Raw genomic sequence first — 22,115 nt, forward strand, 5'->3', positions numbered from 1 at the left:
ATTCCATTCAAAAATAATGACTTTCTATAAAACTTCTTGTGCCTTAAGAATGAGGATATCAAGCTTTGAATTTCTTGGATAAGGTTCCATAAAACAAGGGCCAAGTTTTTATGGCTCTGTGTGTTTGTGCATAGAAAATCAGCAGCACTGGTGCAATGTATACAAAACTTGCTACTCATTTGGTACTAACGTTATTTTAAACCTACCTGGTACAAGAATATATTGTGATGTGTACATATGCAAGTTGTGTATTTGCACACACATGCATATATATATATATATGTGCACAATATACATGCTGACATCCTGTTGCTCAGCTCTTAATGACACTTATACGGTGCTCTGTTCTATGTCTCTTGGCTAAATCCTACAATATGAGATAAAACTTGGATGCATTTTCTAAAAGCACCTTAAGGCACTGGGACATAAAAGAAGTTGGGGTATTAGAGCACGCCTTGTTTTAACCATCTCTGGAGCACCCTGATTGACACTTGACAATTTACAAGAAAGGTGTGGCTAATCAAGCCACTGAAGCAGATATAAGGGCAGGTCCTCCCTGATAGGCATTTATGGGCTGTCACTCACCCGCAGAGGGCTTCGCTGCACGGGCTTGCTGATAACCACCAGCACATTCCCTGGTTTGGGTGCCCAAAGGCCTTAAAAGCCAAGGTGACCGTATCGGCATCTGAAATCCCACACTAATGAGTGGACGTTTTCCTTCCCAAGCCTCGCTGTTAGAAAAGGGAACCATTTAGAAGGAAAATGCAAAGCTTTGGAAGGGGGGCATGCTGTGCTTTGTATGGCCTTTGGATGGGGAAATACGTCCTTGTAGAAAGAGCAGGTTTTCATTCCCAGCCTCTTCCTTCCACTCCCTGGGAAGATCTTCCTCTGCCTGGTGTCCCTCAATTATAGGCTGGCATAAATACCAGGGTGGTTTGGGTTTTGTTTTTAAAAAAAAAAACACTCACGGAGGTAGTTTACACGACGCACTGCCTTCTGCAAACACGGCTGCTCTCTCCCTGCCTATTTAAATAAACTCCGTCAGCAGGAGCAGCGGCTGGGAAGCTCAGAGCCCCAGAGGGAGCTGCGGGCAGCTCCTGGCCTTGCTCCTGCTTCTGAAGGCAACCGGGAGGAAGGTGGATGGGAAGCGAAGCAAAGAGCCCATGCCTGGTGCTGAGAAAAAAAAAAAATCACTGAGAAAAAAATCCTCGTGGCCCCTACAGGCTCCCCCCGGCCCTGTTTCAGTCTCTGTCTTGCTCCTCTTCTCACTGAAGTGCACAACAGGAGCTTGGAGATAAGATTGTGTCTCAGACAGATGCTCACCTTTTTAGAGAAATAAAATAATTATTTTTTTTTTATGAGAAGGTAATTAACCTAGAACACATTCTCTGATACCTGTTGAATACAGCGTTGCTTGTCAGCCACTCCTTTCATCACTTAAAGTGCGTTTTGTATCCACGGAAAGCAATTAAGGTTCAATAGGGAAAGTTTGCCCTTACAAAGCATCTTTCCACATTCCTGCATTACCGTAGAGAGCTCTTCCTTTCCTTACATGCCACCACCAGCCCTTCTCACGCAGACATGCATCACCCAGAGGTGTTTGCTATCTGCCAGGCTATGGCTATATCCTCGCAGTCCTTCCTTACAGCCTGATTCTGCTTCTTCTGCCTTACCCCATTTTAGGGTGGAAACTCTTCCTCCCACCTCACGTTTTGTGGGACAATTTCAAGCTGTTTTAGACGGCAGGTGGGGACTCAGCTCACTGCAGGGAGAAGGGACCAGTCAGAGGGAAAGCACCACTACCATCCTTTTTGATCTGCTAAGAGAGCTGTCTGAACTGCTGGCCCAGCTGACGTTTTCACCTTCCCCCTTTGTATCACAAACAAGAAGACAAACCTGGTCTTAAACCACACGTAAAAATAAGGAGCTCTGAAACTATTATTTCTGAACTTTAATTTGGAAATCAAAACAGATGTGTAGAATAGCAGGAACTTTCAAGCCCACAAGAGTACTGGTATAAAGAAAGTTTTAATAACTTTTAAGACCATTAAGACCAACTTTTACCATTTAAGATAGTACAAAGGGAAAGAGAGAGAAGGTGCAGATAAACTGGAGTACAGGAGATGACTTTCTAGGTAAGCTGCGTAGCATAAGGAGTGGGAGAACATCATCGTAGCAACTTTTACTATGAAAATGGTCCGGGATTACTTCACAATTTTGTGTTGGCAGGTGGCCGGAGCCATTTAACCTGGCATCTTCTAATGCCTGTAATTATCTATTAGAAGGACAAGGTCAGATTGGCATATGCGGCTCTTTGTGCCCCATCCCCAACTTGAAGTGGGGCAGGGGTACACATTTGGAAAGTCTTTGCCCTCGTGCAGAGAACCACAGATATGCAACTCAGGGAAATGTAAGAAAGATGGTATCCCCAGGACCCTGCTCTGGCTGGGATTACGCCGCGCTGTGCAGCTGATGCTGATCACTAACCGCTCCTGTGCCGTGCAGTTTTTGGAGAACTGCAAGTAGCTAAAAGAAAAGCCTGCACGCTCAGATGTTTATCATAGCAGCATGGTGCGGCTCAAGATTTAATCTACCAATACGAAGCAAACAAATAAACAAACAAAGCATTAAGCGATGCTCACAATCTCTTCTATCTCAAAAGAGGAAAGAGCAAGGCAAAGCTGCATCCAAAGGATTTTCTTGCACAACAGATTCCCTGATCCTTGGGAAGGCCAAGTTGATTTAGCCTGACCTAAATCTGGTCCAAGTCAATGGTGGAGACATCTCATGTTCCAAAAGTTAGGGGGAAAAATGTCATCCTACAAGTACTTGAGGTATTCTCAACACTAGAGACAACAGGAGAATATTTTTGAAATTAATTTTCTTCTGAAAATATTTTTTTTACTGTACTAACTTTCAAAACTCCCATGTAAACAAAAATTGTTTGCTCCCTTTGTCATCTCATTTTGGGAAGCGCTTGAAACTTGGTTTACAAACAATTGCAAATTCCTCAACATATATCATGTTTTTACTAATTATTAAGCATACCACCGATACACTGAAATAATGGATTATTTAATGTGCAAAAAGGTTTTTTTTTTCTTTTTTTTTTTTTATATTCTTTTCTTCTGAAAGAGTGGAACTCCTGGTTATTTTTCTAATACAGCATTTTAGCCAACTTATGCAGGACCCATCTATAACCATCAACACTGGCACGCATCAGCTTACAGGAATAATTTAACAGCAAAGCCACTGACCTCCTGCAGATTTCAAATTACTAATAGCATTGACTGTTTCTTTTTCCCCCAAATAGGGTGTAGGGGCAGTGTGTGCAGAAGCTCTCCTGATTTTGTAAATATTACACCTCTTTGACAACTGCAGCACTGGGAGCCTGATACATGCCGAGTGAAATGCAAACAGGCTTATCTGTTTGTAAAAAACTTCAATCAGATGTGGGAAAACCTGAAATAAAATGTTTCTGGCTTTCTTCTCCCTTCCCCTTCCTCTCGGTTGAATGTTGTATTTTCCCTGATTTTAGAAGAAGTTTTTGGATGGGGTGGCGTGCCTTTGCCCTGCAACAGCCTTTGTGCATCATGGTTGTTGTCACACTGACACCTAATGGCAGCTAGGAACTACAGTATTATGGTTCATTTCCCAGGGGCGTGTTCTACACTCTGCTGAAAAAAAATCCTTCAATTTATAGAAAATAAGCAAACTTAGAAAATGGACTTCCCCTGGCTGTGCGGTTATCCTCTGGGAGGGCACTGCTGGTAAGAAGGTGCTGGAGGAGAAAAGCCAGGGGGCGCGGGGATGAGTTCGCAGGACAAAGAGCGAGGAGCCGTGGGGGATGCTGCAGGAAGGACGGGGTGCACCCGTGAGCACACATCACAGAGGGCTCATGGAGTCCCCAAAGGGAAACAAGAGCACCGAAGGCTAAGTTGAGCTGGCCAAAGTCACCCCAAAAGTTGGTGGTGGCTGGAAAGGACTACCTTCACCCCATCGCTGACCTGCTTGGTTGTTTCTGGTCCCAAAAAGCGAGCAGCAAAGCTCCCACACACACAAGGGGATCGGTTGAGGCAGTGTAGCTGATAATAATAATAAAGCTTATCCTTCTTCCAGGAGTTTTGGAGGAAATCGGGAGTTTTTCAGGAATGCTTTCCTATTAAAATTCTGTTTATTCCAGTGTTCACAGTGGCAGTGCTGCAGACCTCATTCTTCTCTGATGTGCCTAAAAGGCAAGGGCAGCACAGTTGGCAGGACCACCGGGGCTTTTTTTTGCTGCAGAAGACTATGGCCACACGGGCTCCATGTCCAGGGCTGTGAGATAGGCGCCTCACCATTTAGAGGCAAAAAGCAAGGGCCTAAGGTAAACACTTTGTGGCTGTTTTCCTTTGGCCACGATGTGTCCCACATAGTGAAAAAAAAAAGAAAAAAAAATTTGTACCCATAATCTTCCGTCTGGTTATTAAAAATTTGTATTATTTAGGCAGAGGTGCGGTGAAATTTAGCAATGAACTGGAAGTGATGATTCAAGAGAAATTTAGACCGGGTCCTAAACCCTTCCTTTCGCATGGTGCAGGCAGAGGGTGAGCACTTGTCAGGCTCCTGATGGTGCGTGCGCAGCAATGCTTCCAGGTGGTGTAAGGGGAAATCATGAGGTCTTTCTGCAAGGTCTTGGGATGGCCCCAAAATCTGCTCTTCACCCAATGCATAGGCACGTGAATAACCACAGTATGAGGTACCAGAAGGCAGATTACCTCGAGCAAAAAGGATAAGGTAGCAGTTTAAAATGGACAAGAGGAGGGGGGCTGTGGTCTCCCAGAAGGGCAGGGGAGAAGCAAGGACACGGGAAGCCCGAGTGCCGGGGGAGGCAGTCCCTGCAGCCTGGCTCTTGGCTGGGAGGGCAAGAGGCAGAAATCAAGTGGCTGTTACATCTTTGGTTAATCATAAAGATGAAAAGGTGGGACACTGGCTGCGTACCTGCAGTAAATAACTAATTATAATGATCACCATACATGCTTAAGCTATTATTAACGATATCTTTTCATCTTATTATAATATTTTGCCATTTCATCATGCCAATAATGCAGAGATAACCAATGTTGCCTCATGATCTGTTTTTAAGACTAAATTTTACAGTTTGAAATCCAGCACAATTCAGGACCTTCTGGTGCCACGAATGCTGTGAAGAATGTTATTGAAGGGCAGATATTATGCATGCATGAGTTCAGGAGTTGCAGCAGTCTCACTGCACTGAGATCTGAAGAAGTTTCAGTGCAGACTAACCAACAGGAAGAACAGCTAAGGAAAATATATTTAAAATAGCTGAAAATAAATAGATTTGATGAGGTATACTGAGGAAAAAAATGTCATTTATTCTAAATGTACTCGCTGCTTTGTATTAAGCACTGTTCATCAGTTTTCCATCAATGCTTTATCTCTAACAACCTATTTTGTTTCTTCTTCTGGGCAAGTTTGATGCTTTAGAAAGTGCAAGATGGACAACAGTGATGGGTGCAAAGCTTACCCTTGCACCCAGCTGAGCATTTTATGGATAGCTTTCAACAGCGATATCCAGAGCAGAACGCCAGCAGCCCCAAGACAGGCTTTTATCAGGTCACTTGGTTTTGATGGGCCGAAAGCATTCAACAAGAGCTGAGATCAGGTCATCGAACACCTTCGCTTTTGATCCGGGAATGTTTTGGGGATGAACCGTTAAGCAGTCTCTTGTGCGGGAGTCTTTGGAGGAAAACAGCTCCAACCTCTGATTTTGCCATCGGCAATTCCACAGCATCCCCATGTCCCCATGTAAGAAAGTGTCTGTGGTGTGGCTGGGAAGGTAGTGAAAGAGGATGTAATAAATAAGAAGTCCTTCAATGTTTTTGTTTGTTTGTTTGATTGGAAAACATATGTGCAAAGTATCTCATATTTACAAGAGTTGGTATTTCCGAAAGCATATCTACAGACCTCTCCTGGTGTTTAACTATGCTATATCTGATCACTGCTTCTTAAACTCACCTGCATGGGGAATGTTTGTTGATAATTAGTTGGTAGACCATTATAAAAAGACTTAATGTAGAGATATTAAAACCTAATGTCAAGTTGACACCTTGCATCAGCCCACCATTATACCTCTTTTCCAATTCCTCTGCTGTCATGCCACCGATGTGATGAATTGCAGCCTGTCACATCACGTTACGTTACACAGAACAAACAGGACAAAACACATACCAACTGCCATGCAAATATGTGTTTGCCAACTCTTTTCGGTGCGTGGAAATGCAACTGGCAAGTTCCCTGTTGGAAAACTAGAGACTTAAGGATGGCTCTAGGGTGTGTGAGACAAACATGCCTCTGACACACCGTGAATATACAGATACTCCGCTCTCAGCCAGCTACAGCAATTATGAAAGCATCTCCAGCTGTGATCATTTCTTCTTCTTTCCAAAAAAAAAAAAAAAAAAGCAGCAGAGGATTGATTCTGCAGCTGCTGATGTCATGAAGCAAAATATAAATACGTATTAATCAATCTAGCGTTTGTGTTCAGATTTGGAGCTATTTTTATGACTGGACACATTTTGGCTGCATATGTGTAAATATAACACCCACTTATGTACACACACACGTGCATACTATGAGATGTGTGAATATACATTATGTGGCTTTTAACTGCAGTCTTTCAGCCTACATGTGGGCCTTTTGAAGCTAATGGGAGATTTACCAGGGGCTTTTTCACAGAGCTGTAGGCAAGACAGGAATCCAAAACATATGAATATTATACTATAATGATACAGTGTAAATCATCTAGTTTGACCTACGGTGAATTACAGGTCATTAAATTTCATCTAGGTATCCTACACTGAGCCAGAAAAACTTGTGTTTGACTAATGCATAAATTGTATTTGGTTAAAACCTATTTCCCAGAAAGGTATTCATTTAGTCTCCATGCAAAGACACCTTCCATGCATCAATTTCTGTGATAGCTTGTTTCAACAGTTACTTTAACTACCTGTGTTTTTTATTTAAATTGACTTCAGCCTATGGAGTCAGCACTGAGAACTCAAATTCCTAATACCCCAAATGTCCTTTTTGCGTTCTTTGTAGCTAGCAAGAAAAAACAGGGGGTCGATCTTGTAAAAGGCTTTCCTCGGGTGTGACAAAAGTTACTGACATGTAGAAATGTTTGCCAGCAATCATCTGTTTTAACCATATCCTGACATAATTTCTATATGCATTTCCAAAGCTTGAGCCTTTTCAAATGTGGTTACCATAAATAAGTAGCCTAATTCTACTTTTGGTATTCTACAGCTTGTCTGAACAACTCATCATAATAGCTGATGCCCAAATACTTGGCATTTAGCTAATGTTAAGAAAGCAGTAGGAAAAGAAATAGCATTAATAAAATGATCCCCCCCATGCATCACATTTCACTTCAAAGTTTTCAAAATCACTTCCTAAACTGGTTGATAATCCTAGTTTATTGAGGATTATATTTTTGGGAGTGGCACATCTAAATTTCTCCAACTGCTCACTCTTGTGAGGGTGATGACTAGTGCCTGCAGAACTTACAGAACAGCAAGTTTTTTTATTTTCATGTATATGGTCATGCACATAGACAGAGCTTCATGGAGTGTGTTGTTTGTTGAGTGGAGGGCAACACTCCATAGTGTCAGAGTTGGGAAGTAAGGAACATTGAATTCTGACTGGAATGGCAACAAAGAATATAACCCTGGTAGGTAAAATGTAGTTATCCATACAGAAATTTTGGCTGGATATAAGCATTAATGACATGTTTTTTTAAAAAATATATCTTCTAATGACTTTAGACTTTTTACTTGTAATGCATCTCTATACATACAATCTATTTCTATGTTTATTTTGAAGTAGATAACTATGGAAATATACTATTTAAATTCCTAGCTATACAATAAATTACTGCTTGAGTATTCACTTGTCTTTATTGCAATGCCATGCCGCGGGCATCCCTTCAAGATCTTTTACGTTGAACCATTCTTTGTCATGTAACATCCTCACTCAAGGAATATCTCTGTGAATTGTTTTCACTTTTTAAGTTACTTCTTGATAGGTTGCCATGGAAAATAAGTTGTTTACTTGGTAATTAGTGTCATCTACTCTCTGTTGTTTATGTGCACCAACTTTGCTGGAGGGATAAGCTAGAAATGATCTGTGATGAGAGACGTACCTTGCAATAACCTAATTGTAAGCACAACAAATACGGATCAGACACAGACAACTCCTTTCAATTTCTAGAATTTGGAAATCGTGTAATTTTTTGTTTATAAAAGAGTCACAGTATGTGGCTATAAACAAAAAAATTAATGCCCTAAAACTGTCTCTTTCAGTTACTGATTTTTCTTTTTTTTCTACTCAACACACCATTTGAAATGAAGGCAAAATCTTGTTAATCTATGAGGCCTTGTTAAGATTTTTTTCATGTTAAATGGGGCATAATTTTACTGTTGACAGATATTACAAATATGGGAATCATTAAAATTAAAATACTAAGGAGAATATTGTCTTCATTTCAGACATATAATGGTGTGCTTTAAATCAGGTTCTGCAGTGGGTATGGATATGTCATGATAAAGGAGAAAAAAAAAAGGAATGCCACAATTATTCTAAAGCTTGACATAAAACCATAAATCTCTTTCAAGTGAAGATACACAGATCTTTGTGTAGACCTCTGCAGCTAAGCAAACCAGCTAGGCTTTGATGTACTTATAATTATTAGGGGCTGAGGATTATGTCTTTAGGCAAAGCTGTCTAGCAATGGGAAGGTATAGATCAAAACTGACATCATGACACAAACAAGCAAAGGGGTGAGATGAGGTGGAGCCAAAAATAGTTTGGCATTACTATAGACCTTATGTAAAACAAACAACTCTACTTCTCAAAAAGAACACAAGGAAGGGAACAATCAGTGCCTCTCAATATATTAAAAGCCTCACTAGTGGTTTGAAAATTAAAAAATATAGCTAACAAAAAGAAAATAAAGAAGATTAAGCAGATCCACTTAGATATACAGGAACACTTTGTCACCCCCCCAGTGAGGCTGATATGCTAAACTGTGAGTTCAGAACTGCCACTGCAACAGGTTTGTGTACCGTGAGAATTGGGTGCCACCAGCTCCTCTTGAAACCAGGGGACACAAATAGTTGATACATCAAGTAGAGCATCCTTCCAGACCAGGCTCTTTGTCATTTTTTTTTTGCAGAGGACAGCAGTTCTGGTAATGCCAGGCCTATACCTGAGTTTGTTACTTGCTAACATCCAAAGCCTACTGAAGATGGTGGAAGCCTTTTCATTGTTTTTAGTGGGTTCTGTATCAAGTGCTGTGTGTGCTTTGATACATGCAGGAGAAACTACACATGAACGCAGTTTAATCATTTAAAATTACTATGGATCTTCAAAGACTCTCATTTTCTGTGGTATAAAATTCAAAAAGTACTTGTGGTGAAACTCATTTCTTGCCATAGGTTTATTGCTGATTACACATAAAAGGAACGCTTCATTAAAAACATTTTTCTGGCTCTCTGGAGAAAAAGTCATATTACTAGAAAACTAAAAGCAAAGGATTTGATGCCATAGGTTTTGACCAACTTCAACTGAAAATCTAAATAAATAAGCAGGAGATCTAATGCTGAAACAGAAGGCAACAGAGTTCCAGGAAACTGTAGCATCAACAGGTGTCCCCCAAGTCTTCCCAGATCCCATTTCATCTATATACTGGGTAATACCTTTTAAACAAGTCATAAAAATATTATGCAGTGAAGTAAAAATCATGCCATGAAATAAAAGTCTAGGATTCTTAGTTTACTTGAAATTTGATAGAAAGAGAAAGATGTGTGTGTCAAGGGAGAGTAGGAAATGAAGAAGGTTTTGTCATCAGTGTCGGAAAGGGTATATGAGGGTAAGGAAGACTCTATTGCTTGATAGATGAAAGAAGTAAATATGGACCAGAAGAGGAACAACTGGTACCAACTAGGCTAATGCAGGGACTGGAAAGGTTACGAAAACAGGGGGACAATTCTAAATGTTGTTTTGAAACGCAAGTGTGTTCAGGTGGACTATTGGGATCAGGTGAAGACCTGAGTAAAAAACAAGCAATTTGGAGGTAGCAGAACGTATGTGAGGCCAGACTGGTGATTCAGACGTACTGTGTGAAGACAAAACACTGTGGCATGTGTAATTACGAACAATCAGAAAGAACGTGTAAGCCATTCAGTGTAAAATACTGTCAGAGAACTGAGAAGAAATGAACATTCTCCACTTAAGATTCAACCTGGCGACATTCCTTGCCAGTAAGGTGAAACCTTTAGGGCCCCTATATTTTGAATGTCATTTTATGTACTGTGTGGGAAATTAGACCTCAATCTTTGTGAGAACTGATAAGATATCCTATCTCACTTGCAAGTATTATGGAATATTTCCAGAAGCATTTTAAAATTCTATTTTAAGTGGAAAAACCTCAAGCACTTTCATGAGACGTTACTGAACCACCAAAATGTTAGTCAGTCTCATCTAGCCTTTCAGAACAATGCTATTATCTCAACATCAGTGTTTTTGTTACAATACCTCTGTTAGAAAAGTTGCCTAAACATTAGTGCTACTAATATTCTGAATTTAATTCTAAGTAGAAATACAGGGTTTCCCAATTTGCTTTTGAACTATGCAGCAGTTATCTGTCTTGTCACAACATGAATCCCTTTTGGGTAAAAGCTATTGATTTGAAGGTTAAAATCATCTTGCTAGGCCCTAATGTAATTTGTTGGAAGTTGGCCTTGGGAAACTTTCTGACACAGACTACATATGCTCTTCATTGGATATTCATTGAGCAATGATGTCTGAAAGACTGAGTTCTACACCTCCCTGATCATTATTAGCTTTGGCATTTCTTAACAGGCTGTGCCATGTCAGTTCTTTGCAACTCAAGTTTTACATTAGCAACCTACAGTTTACAGCACCAAGACGATGCACTCTGCTAACATGGACAACATTATACGCGGTTACTTCTGGAGCAAACATACAAGGCTACACCCATGAACAGAATTCATTAGTAAGCCCGTAAATATTGTCAGTATGGCAGAAAGTCCTCTCTGTTTTAATACAGTGAAATGAGGTGCACGGAATATAGCTTAGGCAGGGCTACATGAGAACTCCCTGACCTCATTAAGGAACTCGTAGGTCTACTACAGAAATAATTCAACGGGAAAGCTTTGGCAGAGGTAACGACAAGTGTGGCCACTGGTCTGCCGATCAAATGGGAATGGGGAAAGAGGAGACCGCTTTTGTATTCTCAGAGATGTACAATACCATTATCCTAATCTTCTCGTGCCTCAAGATGCATTTTCACAGGCTGTCAAACATAAAATTGTATGAGAATAATTTTCTTTAGCAGATTTTAATCAGTTGAACAAAATATCTGATTCTGCCAAAAACATAGGCAGGGAATAGCAGCGAGCTCACTTGACACTTCATCTTGCTCAGCAATATTCTCGAAAAAAACTATTATACTCTGAAGGTCTATAGTAGTTTTTACCAATGCACACAGTTGTTACTCACTTTGATGGCGACTTATTGGAAACAGTGTATAGCAAACCATGATCAAGTGTGGAACTCAGAAGAGCTAAAATTCAGAAAATTTTGAAATAATAAATCTATTCTTAGCTTTATCTTGACACAAATCTTGATTTAATATATGTGAGGAATCCACCAGTGATTACAGAACTCTGGATGACATCTATAAATTTAAGTTGAAATTATATTGCCATTCTACATTATTTGGAGGAATTTGAAACTTTTCCAACAGTCTCAGTTCAAAATATATTATGTTTGAAGTAAGCCCTGTACACAGAAATATTCTGACAAATTAAATATATCCAAGGCAAGATGGAGCACACTCAGCAGCTTGGGAATTGGCCAGAAGCACTGACTCATGTTATTTTCAAGTAGCAGTGAGCTGAGTTTTGGGGATGGGCTAGCTTCGGAAATATCGCCAGATGTGGATGTAGGTTCACATTTGTATGGTTTAGGACATGGAGACCAGATATTCCCTAAGGCAGTGTTCACTATAACTGGGACCCAGCAGTACTGATTGTACCTTGTAGTCTCATTTGCTTAGGTTGCTGCCTTCTTGTAGGAGCCTGAAGTGGACATTCAAGGAATTTTGGAGTTGTTCTAGGAAATGTGACCATTGGCGAATTGACTTGAAGAAAGCAGGGGCTAGATCATGAGGACTTGGCTTAGGAGATGGTTAGGGGACAAAGACTTGTTGGAAAGTGCATTTTAAAGCTTTTGGCACTGGCATGATTTTTGTTCCCTTTCTCAAAATGTTAGATAAATGCAATAATTTACATTTAAAGCACTTGTTAGTTCTCTTTTGTTTTCATTGCGTTCAAAAAATCCACACTCTGTGACACTTTTTTTGCTAACAACAGTTTCTGAAATTAAAAAAAAAAAAATCAAAAAGAAAGGACCTTGGAACAAAGTGTAATAAAACAAAACCTGTGGCTGAGACTTTCAAGTGTTTAAGGTGAGATCTGATCTGCAATGAAACAAACTCATGGGAGACTCCTATGTTTGTTTTCATATAAAATGAATTGGATGCAAATTCATTACTGTTAATAGACTGAATCTCACTGACAGTTTGTCCCAGGGGCATTGAATTTACGAAGTATTTTAAATCATCCTGATAGTTAATTATTCAGCAAATGAGAACACTTTAAAGACTTTATCATATAAAATGACTTTAATAATTTATGCTTATGGGGCATTCCAAAGGTAACCGTAGGACTGCTCTGAAGGAGGACTGTGTGCCTGCACATTTGTAACAGAGCTGCAGTAACACATCTATTACCTCCGATAGGCTAGTAAGGCACTTGGAATCAACTCAGGTTTCTTCCCTATCCCTCTCTTTGTGTTTCTAACATTGTACAAGGCTCTCAGTAAGCTTGAAAATAGCCTAGCTTCAGAAATCTAATAATAGTGTTAGTTTGCAAGGAATTAAATGAAGACACAGTTTAAGGCTTAATTTTTCTGGATTAAGGCAATTTTTCAAGACTAATAAACTAAGAGAATAGATAATGATCAGAGATGACCTTTCAGTATCTTAGACACCTCTCTATGAATAAGAGAAGAGAAAGCAAGGAAGATGCAATTGTACACTTTAAAGAGCACCTGGTAACAGATGACCTAAACAAATGCCATTTTTGGCAATTCTAGTGGTCAAAGAGCTTGCTCAAAGGCACAGCTGTGGTGCAAAAAATGCTGGAAGAGACTTAGGTTTGAAAATGAAAGATCTGAAGAAAAGCATTCAGGACAGCCACTGCTTGATTTCTGTTCTGCTGGAGAGGGAAGGAGGTGATACTGTACTGCATAACCTTGAAAGTCAGGGATTTGTATCTACATATATAGAAACAGCCACATGAACTCACATACCACATCTCTGCATTTCCACATATTTGAATGGTATTTGATTTTACGCTCTGGGTGAACTCTTGGATGTTTAGTTCTTATTTTTTGGTCCTAAAAGAATTCTACGTTATTCAAAATCTCAAAGTTTTTCTGATGCCTTCTGAGTTCCACTCATATTCTGCTTTCTTAGCGTGGGGCAAGGACAGAAGCCCAGTGATTTTTTCTAATATTCAAAGATGCATCAAGATAAGCAAAACAACACTGTGCATATTTTACACAAACATTTTGCATTCTTTTCTTTATTTTTTTCTCTCTGTCTACTTTCTCTCCACAGGAGGTCAGCTTTCTAGACTCTTATAGACACTTGCTGCTTGGTTCGTGTTACAGGCCTGAATAATCAGAACAATCTACATATTTGTACACATCTCTTCATGACAATTCAAAGGAAACGCAAGGAGAAAATGAACGAGTTGTAAGTTCCCCTGTCTGAAAAGATGTTTGTGTTTGAGCTGTTAGTCTAACCCCACAATTTTTGCATCAATACACCTTATGGAACTGCAAGAATCCCACTGAGTGCGAAGCAGTTACTTTAAAGCCAGGATCTGAGCTTATGTTATTTACATCAGTAAAAGTTTCCTCCAAATGCTTCCAATGTAATCACGATGTTACTCCAGTTATCAGGACTGTATATACGAGCAAATAGGTGAATGAGATTGCCATACCTGGCCTTTAACATTAGCATGAACAAAGATTTTCCAGTTCAGTTCCTTACCTGATAGGAATCTGAGTTCAGTTTGCACAGCCTGAACTTTTCTATAGAGCCATAGTATGCTAATCTTTTTTGTTCTGTAGCTATTGCATTGACACAATCCTCACGTGGGTACTGAAAGGCAAAGCTGTCATTTTTATAAGCTTCCCTCTTCAGCTACGAATAAAAATACTGTCTCGCTTTCAAAGAAAACAATTGAACCAATAACCCCCAACAAATATAACACAGTGTTGTACAGGACAAGTATTGATTGAAACAAAAAGGACTTTTTAAACACCATTAATTCTTACCAATTCCAGTAGTTATTGATTCTGCATCAATGTCATTAGCCTTTTTCTTTGCCACTTCAGCTAGTGCCAATTCACCCTTATCTAGTGCAAGGTAATGGATGTCCTTTGGAAATAAAAGAAAAATAAAAGATTCATTTTAGATTAATCTCATAGGTGTAACAAAAGAGAATTTGAAAGAAAGGGGTTCTTTTATTATTTAGATCACAAACACAGATGGAACTGATTAACCTAGCATCACGTTTTAATTCTCTCCCAATGCCCATTTATTATCTTACTTGTACTGTTAATACAGCATTTCTCGTTAACAATGAATAAAGCACCGACCAACCATGCATCGATAAAAGTGAAGCTGTTGACTCAGCATATGAATGAAACCAATCTGTATGCTTTAAAGGAAATTTTGGTTGGCACAAAAAGAATTAAAAGAGGGTTGCTAGAAGGAGGGTCTCAGTAGCCAAAACTAAAATACTGGAACTCTTCTGACTCACAGCCCCCAGGTGAAGTTTTAATGCTTCCACCTAGTACATGAGTTTTGTGGCAAAGTTATTTGAGGACTAGTTTTTGTTTGGAGGTTGTCATGATACACTTACTGTCCTTTGAGTAAGATGTGGTTGTCCTTGTGCTGATATTGGACATAATATGAACAACGATGCTTTCTCAAAGGTTTTAACCTCGACACAGGTGACATGATTCCTGAGTCACTCTTGGGTCTCCTGACCACAAATACACGAGGGGCTTTCCAAAAATGTTGTTATCTAGCATGAATAGTTGCCAATACTCTGGATCTAATCCTTAATCTAGGGATAACAATCAGAGGGCTGCAGCAGGGTTTATCATTACATGCTGAACTGCAAGTCTTTTAATTGTGTGTTAACCTTTGAGGTAAAAATCACCTGTATTACATGCAGTACAATTTGCAGGAGAATACTTTCCTGCTGATAAATTACAATCTCACTGCCCTTGGGTTTTGGTCCTTTGAAATGTGAAGTAAAAAGTTTTGTCCATTCATCCCATTAATGAAGACACAATTAAACCCCTTCTCCTTCGGCATCAGAGCCACAGACTGTTCTGTGCATGAATTGGGATAGATGAAGTAAGAAGGACAACCAAGAACATCTGACAAAGTTTTTTTTTTCCCCACTTCTTCGTTGAAGATGGCAATCAGTATCCAAAGATTTAAGTTATTCCTGGCCATTGTTCTGCACACTATCCACACGCAGGAATTTAAAGGGAAAAGAAGTACTTGCTGGAAACATTGACCCCTACATACCATAAAAGCAACTATATTCTCACTAATGCAGAAGATTTCAAGTGAAACTGTCCTTCTCAGTGTGAGTTTACTGACACTTTTATCAACATGAGGAAAACTCTTGGAGAAAAAAGTGACCTTATTCTAGAAGGAGAAGACAGACAGAAAAATGAGAGTAATAGTGGCAGAGAGCAGAAAAAGATGCCGCCTGTATTCTCCCCTCATTTAATTAAAAAAAAAAAAAAAAAGAAGCAGCAAACAGAATACTAGGGAAACTGAGACTGATTACACAGGGAAACATGGCACTGACTTGCAGGATCCTCACAGTCCAAAGCAGACAGCAAGATTTTCTAATTAAAAACACAGGTGTGACTTAAAAAATGTGCAAGTGTCTTGAGGCGAAATAATGACTTACGAACTTGTTGCGAACTCTGTACTTCCTCTCTTTGTAGGTCTAACATGGTTGTCAGAGAAAAGGGCCTGAGTAGCAAGGTATGATTTCTATGAAGATTAAACAGTAGATATTGTCAGCTTATTTAGATAACAATAGAAAACCTAAGGGCTCTCCAACAAGTCTGAGCTTACAAAGATTTGAATGTATAGGCAGATTATGTTCACCTATTTAAAATGTATTCTGACAATGATTAATGTCTCTCTTTTTGTAGTTTCAACTAAGGTATTGTATATTTCAGTGCATTTTTAAATAATAAACTTGGGGAGGTGATGGAAACAATTGCAGAAAATGACAAAGTGCTTTCAGTGAAGAAGATGTGCACACCTTGTGTTTCAAAACATCTGATACTTTCAGATCTTGGTCTTGGCTATGTTCTCTGTTTTGAAGACATTACATATCCATCACTAACTAATGGGGGCTTTGCAAGAAACAGAGATGTAGCAGTCAGTGGCTTTCTGTGTGGTTCCTCAAGTTTCTGCCATAAAGAATTAAAAAAGAAAAAGAAAAAAGAAAAAAAGAAAGACTTTTCTCTATCTCTAAATGAGCTTTAGAGAGAAAAAAAAATATTTTTTAAAATAAAAACTACTAGTTAGACAATTTTGGATCATATTTAGGTGGTTCTCACTCAAATTAGCCAGCAAAATGGAATTTTATAAGAATTTATAACTCTCTGAGTAGGATACAACCAGAAGATAAATAAAAGAAAAAGGAAAAACACTACATTACAGGGTGCCTTAAAGAATGACAGGAAAATTTAAAGAATTAAATTAGCTGAATATTTGTTACAGATTTTTTCACGCACTTATCTAAGAATTTATCAGGTCAAATATCATGTCCCTTTCAAAAACAATGCTGATAATAAACACAATTTTCAGCTGCTTATCGGGAGTTTGCTGAAAGGCTGTATTTTATCATTTAACAGTTTGATTACTTTTTGGACTACTTCCTTTTTACCCTCATCTTTGTGACTCACAGAGCTGGCCCTAGGTGAACAGAAGTCATTTGAAACATCGATGCGCATTTGTCTATAGGATATTTCTGGGCAAAATTCCAACATTTCTTCGAAATACGCACTTTCCTCATCAGTGTATCACCCAAGATCTGACACTTTTATTAAAGTGTCTTTTCCTTGCATTTTTGCTACCTTTGGTACGTGGGATGGCCTTTTGAATTTTCAGCAGCTGAGAGCTGGAGCATACTACAAAAGGATTTAAAGCTAACAACCTTTCTACTGCTTGATCTTTTCTGTCACAGATTGGATCAGTCACTGTCCAATAAATGTAGCTGTTGTTCATGATATTATGTCCTTTTCAGTTTTATTTTTTTATTGAACTTTGTAGGAGATGATAATAATTGAGGGACTTAGATGTGACGTGAGGGTAAAGCTTATGGGGAGACACAGCAGTGCCCGTGTGTCTTGTTATGGCATCATACCAGTGACGCTATAGCTATAGGAGTAATTTTTAAGCCTTTTTTTTTGTTTCTTTTTCATTTTTATGAAATAAATTAGGCCTGAGATAGCACTTCCTCAACCTTCTTTGCATTCTCAAAACAAGTATCAGGAAGGCTACAGAGCTCTCTTTTGTGAAAACAACAACTTTGGCTCGGGATAATTTCTCCAAGATACAGGACATTTCCTTAGATTCAAAGTGTGGATCCTCTCCAGTCTCTGTTATATCTGCTCTTCTGGATCCTTTCTTTGTTTTTGATCCTTCTCTGTTTCCCTTTAATAAATAACTTTTTTTTTTCTCTCTCATTTTCCTTATGTCATCAGGTATCTTCCTTAGCCTACTATTTCTTCTTGAAATCCCATTAAATTAACTAGAAATAAGGTGGCGTCACTCCTAGAGCCAGCTGAGGTTTTATAAACGGATTTGGTCGCTGTGTAAAATGACAGTACAAATAATTGACCTATATATTAGTTATTCGTACTCCACATAATTATAAATACTTTAAATATAGGTAAAGTCAAGTTGTATGTTATTAATTGCATTTTGACCTATATAAACAATATATACAAATTATTCAGTGTTAAGCAGAAGTGAAGGATGCACAAATCTTGCTATGCAATGGTATTATTATTCTAGTACCTAGAAGGACTATAAGTTTTTAGGGAGCAGGTTACATAATTTTATACTGTATTTAGTGCAATAAAGACCAATTCCCTGGAAATTCCTGTGGCACAAATAATTACTTTTTACGAGCTATGCACCTTTAAACTTCTTGAGTCTTGTACTTAGTAGTCCTGCAGCAGTGCCTTTGTTAGTTAATTGTAAAGTTTGTTCATTAGCACCTCACTTAGGTGATGAATTAGCAAAAGGACATTTCCCCAGAGGAGGGAGAGAGTCGACAGAGGATTTGAAGAGGCAGGCATGTGTGCTGCTTGTTGCATAAATTGCAGGAAACTATGAGGAATCTCAAAGGTAATGCAAGGAAAACAAGGAGAACGTGGAACTGGTTTTCATCTCACAATAATGTAAGTCAGGAGGAACTAAATGGGCATTTATATTTATGCTTGTTTAAGAGCATTGGTGAGATGGGATGGGGAGAGGAGGTGCTGAAAGAAGAGGGAAAATGAAGAAGAGTTGGAAAGGATGGAGCCAATTTCTCTGTTAGCCTTGAGCCTCCTCTAGAAGAAAGCTAGAGAAACTTTTTGTTCAGAGGAGGATACATTACCACTTTGGAGCCACACGTTGGCAGGCCCTCTCCTACGTTAGCAGCTTTGCACCCACCTCCTGACCCAATGCAGGTGTTCCCCACCTTGGGACAGTGGTGTTCTCTCAGTGCTGTCATCAGCAGAGGAAAGGAAAGAGAAAAAGATTGTGCAGAAAATGCTCTTAGCCCATATAAGAGAGGGCCCTTGAGATGGCTGGCCAAATACTGGGTCATTTGTTCTGCCAGAATGGCTGTCATTACTCTGGGAGGATTTATTATCTGAGTAGTGGGAGAGCCCCCCTGACAGAAAGATGTATCCTGCTGCAGACAGTTTACAGTCTGAAATTTATAAATGGCTGCAGTGCTCATCTTGATTGGGTATAAAATTTGCATTGACAAAGTTACATTTAATAAAAATGAAATAAAAAGAGAAAAGGAAAAGGCTGAGCTAAAAGGATGAAAAATCAAGGAGAGTAAATATAAAACATGTAATGATTTCCTAAAAGTCTGCCATTTCCATCACTTTCGTTTGATGCATACTTAGAAAAGTTTATCGCAGTATTCACATCTTTCTAATTAGATGGAACAAGCCAGATGATTAGAGCCGTGAAAAAAACATCAAAAGGTTCACACAACTTTTTATATAATTAGAAGGGAATTTTCATAACCCATAAAAGCAGGATTTAATTGTGTAATTTAACATACAATTTAAATATCAAGATCAAACTAGCAGGGCAAGTGACTTAATGGGATAAATGATATTAACATCTAGTGTCAAAGCTTAATTTAAACAACAGAATGTCTTCATTATGCAAAAGAGTCAAGCAAACGAATCGTTCGAAGGGCCTTTTTTTAAACAAGCCCCTTTTCTATTGTTTCTTTGAAAACAATGAAATCAGCTGTGGAGCAGCAACATGCTGAGAGACTAGGAAAGCATGATTGGCTTTGTCCATCTGACCTCACTGTGACATTGTGGTGCAAGATCTTATAAAACAAGAGCCTCCTGCAGAGCTCACACAGAGGACCTTTTAAGAGCTGGTTAATTTTACTTTTGTAGCTAATTAAATGGGAGGGGGCAGAGAGTGCATGAAATGTAAAAACCCTTGGGTTGATGCTGCTGAGCTTTGTTGTTTTAAAAGTACCTGTAGAAGCGTTCATAATTTGTCACTTTTCACAAAACCCTAAGAGACAAACTAAGAGCATTCAGGATCCCCAGGATATGGCCAGCTCTTGTGTCCTGGACTCAGCAGTTGTACTTCTTAAAGGAACGGATTAGAAACTTATAAGCTTATTAGAGTGAAAGATGACATTCACCCACATCAGGACAGATGAAGAAGGTGAAAGTTCAGAAACATATACATTAATTCCTCAAAAATAAAGAGTAGCCTTCAGGCCATGCTAGGGAAAATGTCAATGACTAAAAATACTCAGTTCCCATTGACAAATTTTATGATGGCAAGGGGCAAACGAGGTAAAATAATTCTGTCCAGTATGTTTCTAAGACTGCAAATGACACAGATCCTTTTAAATGTGCACAAAAGCTGACGTCTAACATCCTGACAACAGAAAGGACTCACCATAAACAGGTCCCGAGCACCTATGTCAACAGCTAGCAGAAATGCTTTCTCAAATCTCTGATACCTGTAAGAAAAAGAAATAAGTCACTTGCTGAGGGCAATGCAAGAGCTGCATCAAAGTTTGTTAATGGACAGAGGAAATTCTTCAGTTCTCATCAAAAGTGATGCCAAAGCTTTACTGGGGAAGATCAGTATACTCATACTGGGGTTGCAGAACGATAAGGCACCACAGTGACTGCCATTAACCCTCTTCATCAGTATCTCCTGGAGATGCAGTAGAGTAGGAATGGAGCAGTGTGAACGTAGAACTTCCCCTTTACTATTGACCCAGGAGAGTTTTTTCATGTTATACTGAAACACATCAAATGATTTATCACATCATTTTGGTGGGTTGAAGGCTCACTGAACAACAGCTCCTTCCATTTGTAATGACGTAGACTGCCACCTTCTTCCTACCCAGAGACCACTCATTATCTCCTGGCAATTAGAGCAAATACCTACATGGGAAGGAGATACCGTTGAAGGCTGTATATATCCTCTTGCATGCAATCTTTAGAATACCTACTGAAGCAGCAGAAAAAAAGCCACCCATCAGGAGCTTTCTGAGAATGTATACAGCATCGTACTGGGCCAACATCTCTATTATACTAGATGTACATAACCACTCTATGACAACCACTCGACACTGGGAGAAAGTGATTCTATTTGTACACATTTTCTCCCACCGCATGTTTTAAATGGTTTAAAAATCCCCACAAAAATGGATTTGGAGAGATTAATTTTGGATTTGGGAAACAACACAACACCCTTGTCTTATTTCAGTTGCAAAGCAAATGATTGATTCTGCGTAGAATGATTTCTATATTTTCCTGTTACTGGTAAAGTTTTCCCTTTTCTTCTGTTCACAGTTTCATAAATAAATCAGCTGTAGATACTTGAAGCCTGGAAAGGAGATGGCTCCTGAACCCCAGTGGGGAAAAAGCAGCATTGTAATTTCTCAGTGTTAGGAAGTGTTATTGTCAGCACCATACGGATGCCAGTGCTTACACAGTTCTGCACCTTGCAGCTATCTTAGGAAATGCTGTAGCTCTTCCTAAGGCCGGTGTGAATGCAGAAGAGACACAGGAATCCTCCTTCCCCTTGATAGGTGAATGAGTTTCATATGATGTACCATTCTGTGTTTCTGCCCAAAGCCTAAGCAGTTTTCTGCCTCCTTCTTGCTACCACAGCCGTATTGCTCTCTTCTCTTCCACTGCACACTTGGAAGGATTCAGCAGGTCATCAGACACAGTCGTTGAGGACTTCTCCTCAAGGAATAGAATTCTTGACAAGAAGGCCTAATACGTTAGCTTAAGTAGAAAAGGAAATGCACTTTCCAGGTGAGGTTCCTAAGACCTGAAGTGGGGAGTCCTTTCCTCCCTAAAGCTAATCTCCCTGCTGTGTTTTCCAAGCGCTAATTTGCAGCCCTCCTCACAGAACCTGTTTAAGGGAGGGGAAGAGATGATGTAAGGTTAACCTCTTGATCGCTGGGGAATGAGCAGTGCCCCGTTGTTTTATCATGCACATCTATGTTTCTGAAGCTTTTCGACGTGCTTTCTGTGAAGGATTTTCCATTAAAATGCATTGTGTTGCAATGCTGCTTCTGAAGCTTTGCTTTAATTAAGACAAATAAGTACATGTTAAAATA

The 22,115-nt window shown here is 39.3% G+C and overlaps 1 protein-coding gene across 12 annotated transcripts in view; it reads right to left on the reverse strand.

Moving 5' to 3' along the window:
* WDPCP (WD repeat containing planar cell polarity effector) overlaps positions 1 to 22,115 on the reverse strand; it is a 150,840-nt gene that overhangs the window by 26,111 nt on the left and 102,614 nt on the right. For all 12 annotated transcript variants that reach the window (XR_014582869.1, XM_083832222.1, XM_083832228.1 and 9 more), the window contains 2 exons: positions 20,429 to 20,492; positions 14,494 to 14,596 (listed from right to left, as the gene is read on the reverse strand). Coding sequence is in view for 11 of the 12 variants with exons in the window: in XM_083832222.1 (XP_083688348.1) it covers positions 14,494 to 14,596; positions 20,429 to 20,492 (167 nt within the window). In the remaining variant the exon portion in view is untranslated. The remainder of the gene's footprint in view (positions 1 to 14,493; positions 14,597 to 20,428; positions 20,493 to 22,115) is intronic.

Source organism: Anser anser, assembly GCF_964211835.1.
Source record: "Anser anser genome assembly, chromosome: 3".
Taxonomy (NCBI): domain Eukaryota; kingdom Metazoa; phylum Chordata; class Aves; order Anseriformes; family Anatidae; genus Anser; species Anser anser.